This window comes from Pan troglodytes, chromosome 1, assembly GCF_028858775.2.
Source record: "Pan troglodytes isolate AG18354 chromosome 1, NHGRI_mPanTro3-v2.0_pri, whole genome shotgun sequence".
In the NCBI taxonomy this organism is placed as follows: Eukaryota; Metazoa; Chordata; class Mammalia; order Primates; family Hominidae; genus Pan; species Pan troglodytes.
In genome coordinates, this window is record NC_072398.2 from 93,209,931 (window position 1) to 93,224,766 (window position 14,836).

The 14,836-nt window shown below is 50.3% G+C and overlaps 1 protein-coding gene and 1 long non-coding RNA gene across 35 annotated transcripts in view; one reads left to right on the plus strand and one right to left on the minus strand.

Moving 5' to 3' along the window:
- The first annotated feature begins 431 nt into the window (after positions 1–431).
- Positions 432–14,836, plus strand: part of ARHGEF2 (Rho/Rac guanine nucleotide exchange factor 2) — a 45,793-nt gene continuing 31,388 nt past the window's right edge. For 8 of the 34 annotated variants that reach the window (XM_009434038.5, XM_009434049.5, XM_009434043.5 and 5 more), the window contains exon 1: positions 13,942–14,687. In XM_009434038.5, coding sequence (XP_009432313.1) covers positions 14,625–14,687 — 63 coding nt within the window. In that variant the 5' untranslated portion in view covers positions 13,942–14,624. Of the gene's footprint in view, positions 768–1,491; positions 1,618–2,256; positions 2,375–7,625; positions 7,744–8,638; positions 8,679–9,871; positions 9,966–12,154; positions 12,178–13,363; positions 14,832–14,836 lie in introns of those variants that run through there. The other 26 variants (XM_009434086.5, XM_063812440.1, XM_063812429.1 and 23 more) reach the window with 18 other exon arrangements.
- On the minus strand, positions 10,084–13,810 carry LOC134810214 (uncharacterized). Its single transcript, XR_010157760.1, has 4 exons — positions 13,618–13,810; positions 12,097–12,205; positions 11,288–11,456; positions 10,084–11,180 (listed from the first exon to the last, which is right to left on the minus strand). It is a non-coding gene; the product is annotated as an uncharacterized LOC134810214 (long non-coding RNA).

Genomic DNA, 14,836 nt, shown 5'->3' on the forward strand with positions numbered 1-14,836 from the left:
TCCCAACTGGTCATGTGCCCTCACTCCTTTAACAGCCCAAAGCCTTTTGTTGAAACTTCTCTTGTGGCATTTGGCATATGTGAGCCAGTTATGGAGTCATCTGTGATTTGTTCTTTTGCTTGTGCACACACACACACACACTCACCCACTCACTAGACTCTGATTCCTTGAGAATAGGAACAATATCTATTTCTCTTTGCTTGGCTTTCTGCTATATAAATCCTCAGTAAATGGAATAAGAAGGAGACAATGAGGATCTCTTTATGTACTAGAAAGGACACTGAACTGGGATCCAGAAAACCTAAGTTCTAGCCTTGAGTCTGCAGCTAATTCACAATGTGACCCTGAGCCACACATTATCCAGTTATGTGTCACAGTAAAGTGAGGGGTAGCTAGGCACTCCTAAGTCCAGCTGACTGTGACACACTTCTAGTTCCGAGGTTTCAGAGTTCTAGAACCCTGCTCACTCTTATTTCTTGCTGACGCAGACTGGTCTGTGTGTGTCTCCCATGAACAGAGCCGTCCCAGACGTGTTCTGAGCAGGTGGAGACAAGGTGCCCGTGAGGCCACACTGGCCTCTGCCTTTCTGCAATTGAATCCAGAGAACAACTGGAGGAAGAAGAGATGGGGGAAATAAAGGAGGGGAATGGCTCGCATGCTGTACCCCTCCAAAGGTCGGGGGCTTTCCGGGCCCACGGCCGCAACAATGACGTCTTCAGAAGACATAGTTGGGGGCCTGGCAGGGAGCTCGAGGGCCCACTGAATACGTAAGCCCCCAGGGGACCTCCTGTACCTCCTTCCTTCCAGGCCTAGACCTTGGAGAAAATGGGAAAGTGGGAAGGAACTAGATAACTCTCTAGTCATCTCCCTCAAGAGACAACCATCCGAAGAACAACAAGAATCAAGGAGACCTGGGCCCTCAGTCCTTTCCCTGGAGAACCAGAGCTCAATCCCATTTGTGGGCCTTTGGGGGAGGATGGATGCTGCCTTCCAAAATATGCCTCTCCACAGTGGCTCTTATCTCCTTCTCTCAGGGCAGACTGAGGGTGGGAGTGGGAGGGAGGTGTGGAGTCAGGGGGAGTATCAGGACACTGGATCTTCTTGCTTCCGCCTCCCACGGTGGGTTTCATAGAACCACGTAATGGTGTCATAGAACCACAAAGGAACTCAGAGAGCATATGGCACAATCTCCTCATTTTACAGATAAGGAAACCGAGGCCCAAAGAACTTTCAGAGATTTCTTGAGAGAGGTGGTCTCAGGGTTGGGACATTTGGCCTGCCCCATTGCCAGGCCTTTGCCAGGCTTTTGGTTGCAGGCTGAGGACAATCCAGGATGTCTTGGATTAACTCATGGTCCCGCATTGCCACATGAGATCAGTTGTTCTTGCTCAGACTTCTGCATAGGCTTGGTGGACTGGAGCAGAGAGATCATCTCTTCCCCCTCCCTTGGAAAACCCCTGACCACTTCCCCAAAGTCAGAGGAAGTCAGAAAGAGAAGGTCTGGGGGTCAGCATGAAGAGTTCAGTGTGCGTGAACATTGTAGGGGCTGCTGGCCATGGAAGGGCACTGTCTCTCTGCTTTGACAATGGTCCCCTTGAACAAGTTCCTTTAGCTCTGGTGAGTGAACCAACCTTCCCTAGCTCCCGGGCAGGGCTGGCTGGTTTCAGTGAGGGGAGAGGACCCTGGGCCTTGTCCCTGAACTGGCTTGGGTGGGAACTCAGATGAGAAGCAATGCCTGCAGGGCTCATGGCACCTTCCTAAGGGTAGCTGGCTGAAAGCAGAGATGCCCAAATGCCTGGGCCCCCCTTATGTAGCACCAACTGTATCTCAGGGTCTTTCAAGTGTCACCCACCTTTCACAGTCAGGCATTAATTCTGCCCCTTGGTTAGAGAGGGAAGGGAGTCCTGAGTGCACTATTTGGCTGAGCAGGGGCAAAGGTTGGCATCAGCAACCAGGTAAGGAGGGAGAATTCAGCTTGCTCTTGCTGTTCGCCTTCCCCTGAACCCTGGCTTTCTTCTGGAGGCAGTACTGCCCTTTGACCAGCAGGGGCCACTCTTGCCCACAGCCAACTCTGCAGCCCTGGCAAAGCAGAGCCCCAAAGTGGGACCAGTTTGGGTCTGGGCTGTGCTTATGCCAACAGGAAGGGCTGGGCTGGGGGCAAGCAACAGGGCTGGGCTGAGGCGAGGCAGTGTTCCTCCCTGGTGCCCGTCACTGGCCACTGGATACAGACGGTAGTGGTGGCGATGTGTGTTTCAGGAGGAGACTGCAAGCATCGGGATGCCCAGGCCCCAAGGAGGCCCTCTTCCTGCAGATCCGAGAAGGACAGGACACCTTTCTGGGACTGCAGCACCAGGGTGGCTACGCCTCCCGGCTGGTACGGACAGAGAGATCCCCATGAAGGCCCCTGCCTTGCTCCTCCTCTCCTGCCCCTCGCCTGTCTAGCCACCATTCTATCCTACGTCTCCTCTGTTCTGCCAGCTGCTGGGTCTCTCTGTGCCCGGGCATTGCTCTGGCTCCATCTGAGCGAATGGGAATCTATCGTCTATGCACCTCTGTCTGCTCCCCTGGGTCTGTGTGCTCTGTCCCTGACTCCGGGTACCCTGCCTCTGTCTCTTTCTCCAAGACTCTGTTTCTTCCTTTCTGTGTCGGTGCCTCTGTGTTGATGAGGGTGTATGTGTTCCTCTCTCAGTAAAAGGGCCCTGTTCCCCTAGTAATTATAACCACTTCTTTCTGTGGACCCCACATTTCCCCAATTTGCTGAACTTATTTATTTATTTATTTACTTATGTATTTTGAGACAGGGTCTCCCTCTGTTGCCCAGGCTGGAGTGCAGTGGCGCGATCTTGGCTCACTGCAACCTCTGCCTCCTGGGATCAAGTTATTTTCCTGCCTCAGCCTCCCAAGCAGCTTGGATTACAGGCGCCTGCCACCACACTATTGGGGAACCTGCCCCGATAGTCATGTGGGTTCTTTTCTATTTTCCCTAAGCGTCGGCCAGTTTGAGAAATAAAGGGACAGAGTACAAAAGAGAGAAATTTTAAAGCTGGGCATCCGGGGGAGACATCACATGTCAGTAGGTTCCTTGATGCCCCACAAGCCGCAAAACCAGCAAGGTTTTATTAGGGACTTTCAAAAGGGGAGGGAGTGTACGAATAGGGTGTGGGTCACAAAGATCACGTACTTCACAAGGTAATAGAATATCACAAGGCAAATGGAGGCAGGGCGAGATCACAGGACCAGAGGACCAGGGCGAAATTAAAATTGCTAATGAAGTTTCGGGCACCATTGTTATGGTAACATCTTATCAGGAGACAGGGTTTTGAGAGCAACCTGTCTGACCAAAATTTATTAGGCGGGAATTTTCTCTTCCTAATAAGCCTGGGAGCACTATGGGAGACTAGGGTTTATTTCATCCCTACAGTCTGGACCATAGAAGACGGCCACACCCAAGGGGGCCATTTATAGACCCACCCTCAGGGGTGCATTCTCTTTCTCAGGGATGTTCCTTGCTGAGAAAAAGAATTCAGCGATATTTCTCCCATTTGCTTTTGAAAGAAGAGAAATATGGCTCTGTTCCACCCGGCTCACCGGTGGTCAGAGTTTAAGGTTATCTCTCTTATTCCCTGAACAATTGCTGTTATCCTGTTCTTTTTTCAAGGTGCCCACATTTCATATTGTTCAAACACACATGCTGTACAATTTGTGCAGTTAACGCAATTATCACAGAGTCCTGAGGCGACATACATCCTCCTCAGCTGACAGGATTAAGAAAGTAAAGTAAAGACAGGCATAGGAAATCACAAGGGTATTGATTGGGGAAGTGGTAAGTGTCCATGAAATCTTCACAATTTTATGTTCCAAGATTGCAGTAAAGACAGGTATAGGAAATTATAAAAGTATTAATTTGGGGAACTAATAAATGTCCATAAAGTCTTCACAATCCACGTTCTTCTGCCATGGCTTCAGCCGGTCCCTCCGTTTGGGGTCCCTGACTTCCCGCAACACCACACCCTGCAAAGTTTTGTATTTTTAGTAGAGATGGGTTTTCACCATGTTGGCCAGGCTGGTCTCAAGCTCCTGGCCTCAAGTGATCCACTCACCTTGGCCTCTCAAAGTGCTGGGATTACAGGTGTGAGCCACCATGCCCAGCCTGGAGCCGAACTTATTATCTGTGGAATGAAACTAAGATCTGGTACCCTGAACAATAATAATTCTCTAACAAAATAATCATAGGATGATCGATGGAGAAAGGATATAGAGATTGCCCAGCCTTCTGGCTTAAGTAAACACAACTGGGGGGATCTTCAACCAGGGTTTAAGGACCATTAAGGATACAGAAGGGCTTTGGAGACCCCACTGGGCCTGCTAGCCAGCAGACCCTGAGTACACTGAGATGTCTCAAGTCTGCTGGCTAAAGGTTGCCTCCCCTTCAGCTCATCGTCTAGCTGGCCAGGGGTTCCAACCCTGGCCTCATTGTTTGGGCGCCTGTGGTTTGGGGGAGAGGCTGAAGGGAGCAGTATATAGCCTATCAGGGAAGCAGCAAAAAACAAAACAAAACAAAACAAAGCAAAACAAAAACTACATGTCATCCCATCACCTGCTTTTTTTATTTTTATTTTTTGAGATGGAGTCTTGGTTTGTTGCCTAGGCTGGAGTGCAGTGGCACGATCTCAGCTCACTGCAAACTCCGCCTCCCGGATACAAACAATTCTCCTGCCTCAGCCTCCTGAGTAGCTGGCATTACAAGGGCCTGCCACCATGCCTGGCTAATTTTTCTATTTTTAGTAGACACAGAGTTTCACCGTGTTGACCATGCTGGTCTCAAACTCCTGACCTCAAGTGATCCCATCAACCGCTTTTCTCCATCAGCATCTTTGCATGTCTCCCCTGATCCCCATTTCAATGTACTACAGTAGAAAGAACAGGATTTCGGAGTCGAACTGACTGCTAGATCCTTCATTTATTTACCCGCTGAGCAATTTATTTTATCTTTCTGAAAATCAGAATAATAAATTGTCTTTTAAAATTGTGATTATTAAATGAACAAAAGGTGTCAAAGTATTCAGCACAGAGGCTGGCACATAAGATGAGCTCAATAAATGTTTTTTCCTTTTCTCTCCTTCATTCCTTTGTAACTTTCCCTCTCTTCCACTTTTCTCTTCCCCACTTCTTGGTATTATGTTTTCTTCCTTCCCCCTTTTCCGTAGTGTTTTCTTCCCTCTTATGCCTTCCTTCTCTAATGCCTCAGCTCTCTTCACCTAATCCTTACGTGCTCTCCTTAATATACTCTTCGTCTATATGTTTGGGGGTTTTGCTTTACTTTCTTCCTGCGGTAGCCAGCGTGAATAAGTACTATACTAATGTCCACAAACCAAAAGCTTGAGACTCATTAAGCTAGACAAGGGGTTGCAGACTGACAGTCCATGAGCCAAGTCTAGCTCCAATATTCATTTTGTTTGGCCAGTAGGGTGCTTACACTTTTAAAACTTTAGATGTTCCTTTCATTTTTCTTTCAGTCTTGTCACCCAGGCTGGAGTGCAGTGGAGCGATCATGACTCACTGCAACCTCCACCTCTCGGGCTCAAGTAATCCTCACTCCTCAGCCAACTGAGTAGCTGGGACTACAGATACGCACCACCACGACTGGCCAAATTTTTGTATTTTTGTAGAGATAGGGTCTCCCTATGTTGCCTAGGCTGGTCTCAAACTCCTGGTACCAAGTGATCCACCCACCTTGGCCTCCCAAAGTGCTGGGATTACAGGTGTGAGCCACTGTGTCTGGCCAAGATTTTTTGTTTTTTTTGTTTTTATTTTCCCATATGAATACCGAGTTGCTCCAGTATCACTTTTTTTTTTGAGACGGAGTCTTGCTCTGTTGCCCAGGCTGGAGTGCAGTGGTGCAATCTTGGCTCACTGCAAGCTCTGCCTCCTGGGTTTACGCCATTCTCCTGCCTCAGCCTCCCCAGCAGCTGGGACAACAGGCGCATGCTGCCACGCCCGGCTAATTTTTTTGCATTTTTAGTAGAGACGGGGTTTCACTGTGTTAGCCAGGATGGTCTCGATCTCCTGACCTCGTGATCCAGCCGCCTGGGCCTCCTAAAGTGCTGGGATTACAGGTGTGAGCCACCGTGCCCAGCCAGTATCACTTATTTTTAAAACTTACTTTCTCTATCAAATTGCCATGGTGCCTTTGTTGACAATCAAGTAAGTGCACTCATATGGGCCCTCTTTTCCATTCCCCTGGTCTATTTGTCTATCTTTATGCCAATATCACATTGTCTTCATTAACATAGTCTTATTGTAAGTCTTTAAAATCTAGTGGTGTAAGTCTTCTAACGTTATTATTCTCTTTAGGAATATTTTTATTTTATTTTTTATTTATGTTTTAGAGACAGTTTGCTCTGTTGCCTAGGCTGGAGTGCAGTGGCAGGCGATTCTAGGTCCTTTGCATTTCTGTGTGACATTTAGAATCACCTTATCAATTTCTAAAAAACAAAAATTCCTGCTGGATTTTGACTGAGATCATACTCAATTCAAAGATTAATGTAGGATGGGCCGGGTGTGGTGGCTTACGCCTGTAATCCCAGCACTTTGGGAAGCTAAGGTGGGTGAATCACCTGAGGTCAGGAATTTGAGACCAGCCTGAACAACATGGTGAAACCCCATCTCTACTAAAAATACAAAATTAACCAGGCATGGTGGTGGGCACCTGCAATCCCAGCTACTTGGGAGGCTGAGGCAGGAGAATAGCTTGAACCCGGGAGGCAGAGGTTGCAGTAAGCCAAGATCGCACCATTGCACTCCAGCCTGGGCAACAAGAGCGAGACTCCATCTCAAAACAAAACAAAGATTAATGTAGGATGAATTGACCTATTTCCAATATTGAGTTTATCTATCCATGAAAAATAATGTAACTATTTATTTACTTAGGCTGTCTAAAAAAAAGTCTTCAAAAAAATATTTCTCTACCCTTACTTAGTGAAAAAAATCTATATATCTATATATATATATTTTTTTTTTTTTTTTTTTTTGAGACGGAGTCTCACTCTGTTGCCCAGGCTGGAGTGCATTGGTGTGATCTTGGCTCACTGCAACCTCCGCCTCCCAGGTTCAAGCGATTCTCCTGCCTCAGCCTCCCAAGTAGCTGGGACTACAGGCGTGTGCCACCAACCCGGGCTAATTTTTTGTGTTTTTATTAGAGACGGGGTTTCACCGTGTTAGCCAGGATGGTCTCAATCTCCTGACCTTGTGATCCACCTGCCTCGGCCTCCCAAAGTGCTGGGATTACAGGTGTGAGCCACCGCGCCAGGCCTGCCTGTTTTTTTCATTACCTGGCTGGCCTCTATAGGTTGAGTTTGCCATCTCTGAAAACCATTCAGGGTAAATCTCTCTTCTTAGATACTTTTATATACTAAGAAAGCCTGGGCTTGAACTGCAACAGAGTAATGACTGCAAAACAGCAGAGTAACTTCCTAACTATTTAAAGTGCAATATCCCAATATGGGTTTTGGAAAGGGGTGGGAGGCCTGGATTTGAAGAGAGGCCAAGCTGTGGGGAAGTAAAGAGCATGAGGGGAGGACAGATGAAGCCTGCCGTTGGTGTGAGGACTCTTGACATGATTCCAGGATCAGGATTCCTGTCATCCATCTGCTGGCCCTTTGGACCACTCGGCCACTGGTATGCTTTCCAAGTCTGTACCCGTGAGTGGCATCAACTGTCTCTTGGACCGTTCGAATCCAGATGGTGAGCAAAAGTAGGGAGCAAAGCAGGGGTGGCCCCTTCCCCTATACATCTTGTTGCCACTCCTCATAGCTAGCTGTTCAGGGTCCAGATGTCCTGTATTATGTTTAGCCACATACCCTTGGAACTCCTAGAATGGCTTTATTATTTTTTTTTCTTTTTTTCTTTTTTTTTTTTTGAGACCGAGTCTCACTGTGTTGCCCAGGCTGGAGTGCAGTGGCGCAATCTCACCTCACTGCAACCTCTGCCTCCGGGTTTAAGTGATTCTAGTACCTCAGCATCCTGAGTAGCTGGGACTACAGAAGCGTGCCACCACACCCGGCTAATTTTTGTATTTTTAGTAGAGAAAGGGTTTCACCATGTTGGCCAGGCTGGTCTCAAACTCCTGAGCTCAAGTGATTCGCCTGCCTTGGCCTCCCAAAGTGCTGGGATTACAGGCGTGAGCCACCATGCCTGGCCTCAGAATGGCTTTATTCAAATAAGCAATCTGAATTCTGGACTTTGGAATTCTGAAACTCCTACCATTGAAAGCAGACATAGGACATAGTGAGGTTCTCCAGCCTCCCCTGTCACCAGAGATGCAAGACAGTTACCTGCAATATACCTTGTCCTCAAGATGGAGTATTGGGAGCTCTGGGTGAAACCTCTGAAACATCAGTCTCCCAGCCACTGTCTCCACATAACCCGGTGCTCTGTTCCGATGGCTCCTAAATTCTTCAGCTCTGCCCTGCTTAGACCCCGCCCTCTCTCCCTGCTGCCCACTGCCCGCCCTCAGGAATAGCGTCACATGCACTTGCAGCTTGGGAACCTGATCCAGGTGAAGCGGGTGGGGGAGGAAGCCCTGGGCGCCTTTGTCTGGCTTTAGCTAGACACTTCTCATCTCCTTTTGTGTTGGCAGGGAATGTATCCCAGTCCTCTGCCATTGACCTCAGGAAACGGTGAGTGTGGGGGACTCAGAATCCTTCAAAAGCCTCTATAGGGGAACAGCAATAGGGTCTAGGCTATGGTTTTGTAGCCCCAGGGGGTTCCCTGCTTCCTGAATCATTCCTCCCCTTAACATTTCTAATCTAAGACCTCCAAATATCCTTCCCTGAGCTGCATAGAATTCACCCTCTCTTCTTTGGTTTGGGTGGGCTCACCAGGTTCCCGGTAGCTGCATGAGATGGAGGGAGAAATTAGGAGAAAAGGAGTATCCAGGGCACAGGGTGTCCATTGAATAATAGAGCATGGGAGTTGCTTGCTGTTGTCAGTGGTATAGGGTGAAAGGGCAGATAGACTGTTGAACAGTCTTAGTGAGGGACAATGACCAAGGACCATGGATCAGCTTAGGATGGCTCAGATAATAGACCAATGGGGATTGGCCCTAAGGAGAGCTGGGCAAGGGCTGTGGAGCTCCCAGCAGAGGGCAGGGCCTGAAGGCAGAGTTCAGGTCTGGAGGTGGAGGCTGGGAGATTTGAATAACTATGTAAATAAGCATGCAAAATCAGCACCTGCTTATTTGGCTCCTATGGCTGAAGCCTGATTAGAGTGGGTCAGCCCTCTAAGACAGTGTGGATGTGTAAGCAAGTAATGGTCCCTTTAAGATATCAGGCTCTGCTTTGTGGTCCTGAAAATCTCTAGCTGACACATCCTCCTGGCTCTGGGTTTGGGATTAGCTCATGGGATGGGGCTGATGAAATCCCAGGAAATTCAGTCCTTATTGGCTTTAGGCCCAGAGGCCTTCTCCAAACAGCAGAGAGGGTCGTACACAGGGCTCTTGTTCTGAGAGGAGAAAATGCCCCCCGGGAGAGCCTCTGCCCCATACCACTTCCGTTGGGGAGCAGCATGAGGAGGCTGGGCCTCCCATCCTGAGCCTGGATTAGGTAGGAAGGAGGAGTCTGTATTTATCTGGGTGGAGCCTGGAGTTTTCTTCCTAAATAGAGGGGCCTGGGAAACTGAAATGCCCACATCCAGGAAGTCCTAGGAGGTCAGGATGGGGGCTTATCTTTCTCTCCCAATCCTTCCTCTTTCTTCCTTCCCATTCTGGCTCTGCTGGTCATGGCACCTTCATCCACCATCTCTCAGGAAGTTATCTTTTTCTTCATTTCCAGCATTACCTCCATCTCCTCATGTCTTCTTTTTCTCTGTGCAGCTGCAGCCAGCTGGAAGGACATTCAGGTACCTGGGTAGGCTCCTCCCTGCGACAGACCTTCAGCTTCCTCTCGGGCATGACCAGAAAGGCCAAGGTAGGAGTCAGCTGGGGAAGCAGGAGGCTTGGGACCCACTGCCCTCTCCAGTTCCCTTTCTCCCATCCCACCATCGCCACCTCCCACCACTCCCCCTATTAGAAACTCAGAGCAATGGTTCCATTTTTTATTTTTTTATTTTTTTAAGAGAGGGGGTTTCTGTCTCCCAGGCTGGAGTACAATGGCACAATCATAGCTCACTGCAGCCTCTAACTCTTGGGCCCAGGCAATCCTCTTGCCTTGGCCTCCCAAAGTGCAGGGATTACAGGTGTGAGCCACTGTGCCCAGCCAAATGCTTCAAATTTTAAGGAAACACATGCTATCTCTTCCAGCCTGTGTCTCTGTGTCCCAGTAAATCACCTTTTCTCTGCTTTCCCCTACGCCTCCAGCTTAGCAGTCAGCTATGGACAGATGGAAGGGGAAAAGGGCCAGGAACCTCAGAAGCTGAGGAATGGCCTAGCCCTCCCTCTCTTTAGGCCTCACATAGCTGACAGGTGGGCAGCAGAAACCTCAACCATTGGACATAATAATGATAATAATTACAGCACTACTTTTTACTTCTTCATAGAGTATCAGGGTTTGCAAAGTGCTTTTACACTCATAATTTTATGGGTGGGTACAGCAGCTGAAGGAGTTGAAATTAGACCACAGGCAGAGTAGAAGCTGGGAAAGTATATGATTATGGAAGCACATGCATACCCGTACATGTGCGGCCATGTGCTGTTCTGATCCCAGGAAGTGAAGGCACATTGTTCTCATCCTTATTACCAACCGTTGGGCTCTGGTGAAACCGGGAGCTCTGCCTTCTCCTTGAATTTGTTTCCACTTTCTTCATTTACTGTCAGAGTGAGCCGCCCCCCTTTTCCTCCCCTGGCCTCCCCAAGTATGCATGTGCTTTCCAACTCGGGGCGGCTTCTGAGTATTGAAAGAAACCCCAGGGAAATCATCATCATATTCACCTTGAAGAGCCATGAGATTCTCACCAGTAAGGTTGCCTGGGCTCCTCCCAGCCCCACCCACAGTGCCAGGGTTCTCCCCTCTTCCAGCCTTTTTTTAGCCAAGATTCCCTTTTCTCTGGGTGGGCTGGGAAGGTCAAGATGAAAGCAGGTCATGTTGTTAGCACCTCTCACCACAGGCCATGGGTCGGGAGTTGAGGCTAATGGAGGCATGAGACTGGGTGAGTCTCAGAAGAGGAGCAGCTGGAGAATCTGAAAGCTGATGGGAGGGGAGGGCAGGTGGGACAGTGAGGTTTCTCTCCCATGGGGGAACGGAGATCTCGAAGGAACAAAGCAAAAGCAGAAACCTTGGGGTCTGAGTCTCACCTTCCTACAGGCTGTCTCACTGCAGGGTAGGGGAGTCTGCTAGTGGAATCACTCCCTTTTCTTGCCGTGGGAATGGTAGGGGAAGTCAGTACTGCCCAGGGGCCATCCAGATCCCGGTTGGTCTGTTTGTCCACCCTTGACCTAACAGTCTGATGGAGGGTTGAGCAACCTGGTGAAGGGGAATGAGGGCAGAGACTCTGAAGCCCAGATGGGAAAGAGGGAAGCGCCAGAGTGAGTCAGGACATTGCCTCGCTCAGCCTTTCCTCCCCACGTCTGTCATCCTGTCTTCCTCTGTTTCCCTCTCCACCATCTCCTGCTACATCTTCCTTCCACCTTCATGAATGTGTGGGCCTGCTTCACTTAATCTCTTTCTCCATAAGCAGTAAACATCAGGGGGTGGGGCTGGAGAGAAGCTCAGTCAAGCAGTGAGAGAAGGAAGTAGCTTAGTCCCTCCTACTTGAGTAGCATTGCACACTTGATGAAACACTTTCAACTCATTTAATTCTTATAACAATTCTGGCAAAGATAAGTATTTCAATCTCAAGTCTACAGACAAATACTTAAAGGTTAGTTACTTTGCCCAAGATCTCACAGCTCATAAGAGGTGGCGCCGTATTAGAAACTCAGGGCTTTGGCTGTGTATTGCCACTGTTTCTCTCAATAGCCCTAACACAACAGTTCATTCCCTCTCATCCTTCCCTTCTTTCAGCTTCTGGCTGGATGGCCACTTAAGGCAATTTGGCCTTAATCACCTCCTCCCAGAATATACAAGGTCCAGACCAATAGAAGAAAGAAGAAAAACAAACCACCTTGGGACAGCGTAGAGCTTGGGCTTGGGTATCCTCGGGAGACCCATCTCTTCTCCAACTGGCCAAGACTTTGGCAACCAGGTTCTTCCCTGGGACCTCCTCCCTACCCCTGAAATGGGAGGGACACATTTCGTCAAGTTAAATGGGCTAAAGAAGGTGGTGGCTATTTTTAGATCCTGGTAGAAATGTTTGTTTCTGTGTATCTAAAAAAATTATTTCTGAAAATCTGGAAGATATCACTGGATAGAAGTAGAGGGGGCGCTGGAATGAAGAAGGGTCTTGGAAAAGGGGGGCAGGTGACACCAAGGAGAAGGGAAAAGTGTTCATTGTTCAAGAGGATATAGAAAACGGAAACTGAGTCAAGCTGCAGGCCAAGCTCACTAAACACAGGTGTTTTTAAAGGCAGAACACTTTTCTTTTCCCTGTCCCTAGTCCCTTTCCTTGTTATTCATCTCCTAAGGGGAAGAAGAGGGCATAGGGTGAGGGGTAGAGTAACAGCAGGTGGGATGGAAAGTAGACTGAAGGTTGGGGTGGGAGACAGAAAAGAGTTGGAGGGTCGGGTCCTCTTCTTTCATAGAGACCTTCTTAGTTGAGTTGAGGGACCATGAGGTCGCTTGAAAAACCCCAGGGTTCAAATTCTATGTTTCCTGGGTACCCAGGCTGGAGTGTGGCCCTTTAAGATTCTATCCATAGCTTGCAGCACCCTCCTGCCCCAGGCCTGGGAGAGAAGCTGAGGTCCCACCCCAGATCTTGTCTCTGGGCCTCCAGTGGGTGGAACCTTGAGGCCAAGATTCTAGCCTCTGGCTGTCTGTTTTTAAATTTAGTACATTCCTGAGTCTTGGCTGCCCACCTCAGGGGAGGTGAGTCTGGAGTTCTGGGGCCAGGAGCCTCAGGCCTCTTGGTTTGGGGGAGTTCCTACACCCTCCCCGTAGGTATCCTTGGCAGATGCAAGCCAGGAAGAACAAGCTGTGGCCCTGGGGAAGTCCTTCTTGCTTTCTAATGTCCATCCAGCCTGAACTGGGCACGGTTTATTTCCTCTCCCTTTTTCCTGGTCTTTGCTATTTAAGGATTCTAAACAGGGGAATGGGTGAAGAAGGAGGTGAAGGAGTTGCTAGGAAGGAGGGGAAGCCGGAGGGGCAGTGTGGGGGTAGTGCTGGGGGTGAGGAGCCCAACCAGCTCAGCCAGTGGTGAGGTAGTGGAGCCCAAAAATAGTGGCAGAGGCTAAAATTGGCACCTACAAGAGTGCTGAGTTGGGCTTGAAACCTGCAGCCTGGCCCCACTGCTGAGCCAGGGCAGAGAACTGCTGGATCTGGGTTGGGTCTCCCCTCCCTCCCTTCTTCTCCCATGCCCTTTGGGGCCAGAATCAGGCAGGACCCTGCTAACCGAAGGCTCTGTCCCAGGCCTCTCTGTGCTTCTGGTTTCTCCAGAGAAATGGGAGACCCTGAGAGGCAGAAATGAACTTCACTGTAAGTGATCATAGTTAGACTGGAGGAGGAATTTTCCCAATAGCAGGAAACTCACCCAAAGGCTGGCTCAGGCTGGGGAAAAGGGTCCAGAGAGATGAATGCCCCACCTTACCCCGCTTCTTGGGGAGAGGCTGGTTGGGCCCTAACTTTCTTTGACTAGGGCAGGCTGGTTTCTGGTCTTACACTTCCGGCTTAACTTGCAACAGAGAGAACTGGAGTTAGACACATGGAAGGCCTTCGGTAAAAGTGGAGAATCCCAACCTAGTCCCCCAAAGTAGCTGGCAGAGGCGGAGCTAGGAGGAGGGCAGAGTGGGGTCAGGAAGGCCCCAGAAGGGTGGGGCATGTGGGAGAATTCTCTCCTCTCTGTTCTTCGACCTCTGGGAGTGAATCCTACCCTTCCCGTGTACTGAAGACCCAGCGTTTAGTTCTCCTTTGATTTCCTCTCCCTCTGGCCACCTCTGCCCCCAATCAGGCCTGCTTTGATGGGACCCCGAAGGCCAGGAAGGAACTGGTCCTGGGTTTTCTAAGAGCTGGGGGCGGATGGAATTCTCCTGCCTGCGGGTCTTTAAAGACTGAGGTAACGCAGTAGGGGAGGGAAAAAGGGAGGGCGAGGGGAGAAGGGAAGAAGGGGAGGGGAGAGGGGAAAGGGCCAACCTGGGTCCGGCGAGGGCTGCGGGGCTGGGTTTTAGGAAAAGAAGAGCTAAGAGGCGGGTCTCTGGGGCTAGAGGGCGCCCCCAGGCGCTGGAGGGGAAATAGGCAGAGGGGCCCCTCAAACCTGTCCTAGGACCCTCGTACCTCTCCGAGCTGCCCCCACACAAACCCTGGCGTCCCGTCCTGCGCGCCGGCACCCCGCCCTCCCTCCGCTCCGCCTCCCCCCTTCCTGAGCTTGGGCGGGGGAGGAGACTCGGGTTTGAGGAACTGGTGCTGGGTGCCGGGCGAGGGGAGTCAGACTTCCTGTCCCCGAGACCAACGCGTGCGGGCCGAACCCCTCCCCCCGCCTTCCCCCAACAATACAGGACGCCGGGGTCCGCGCCGCGTCCTCCCTGGTCCCCCCGTCCGATTATGTCTCGGATCGAATCCCTCACGCGGGCGCGGATCGACCGGAGCAGAGAGCTGGCGAGCAAGGTGGGCTCGGAAACCCCTCTCCTTTCGCCGCGGTCCTCGGGTGCTCCCCGAACCCCGGCACCCGCGGTGCATCTCCTGTCTCCCCGCCTGCTTTCTGGGCGCCAAAATCGGGCGGAGCGGTGGATCGGCGAGCGGCGGGACGGGGTGGG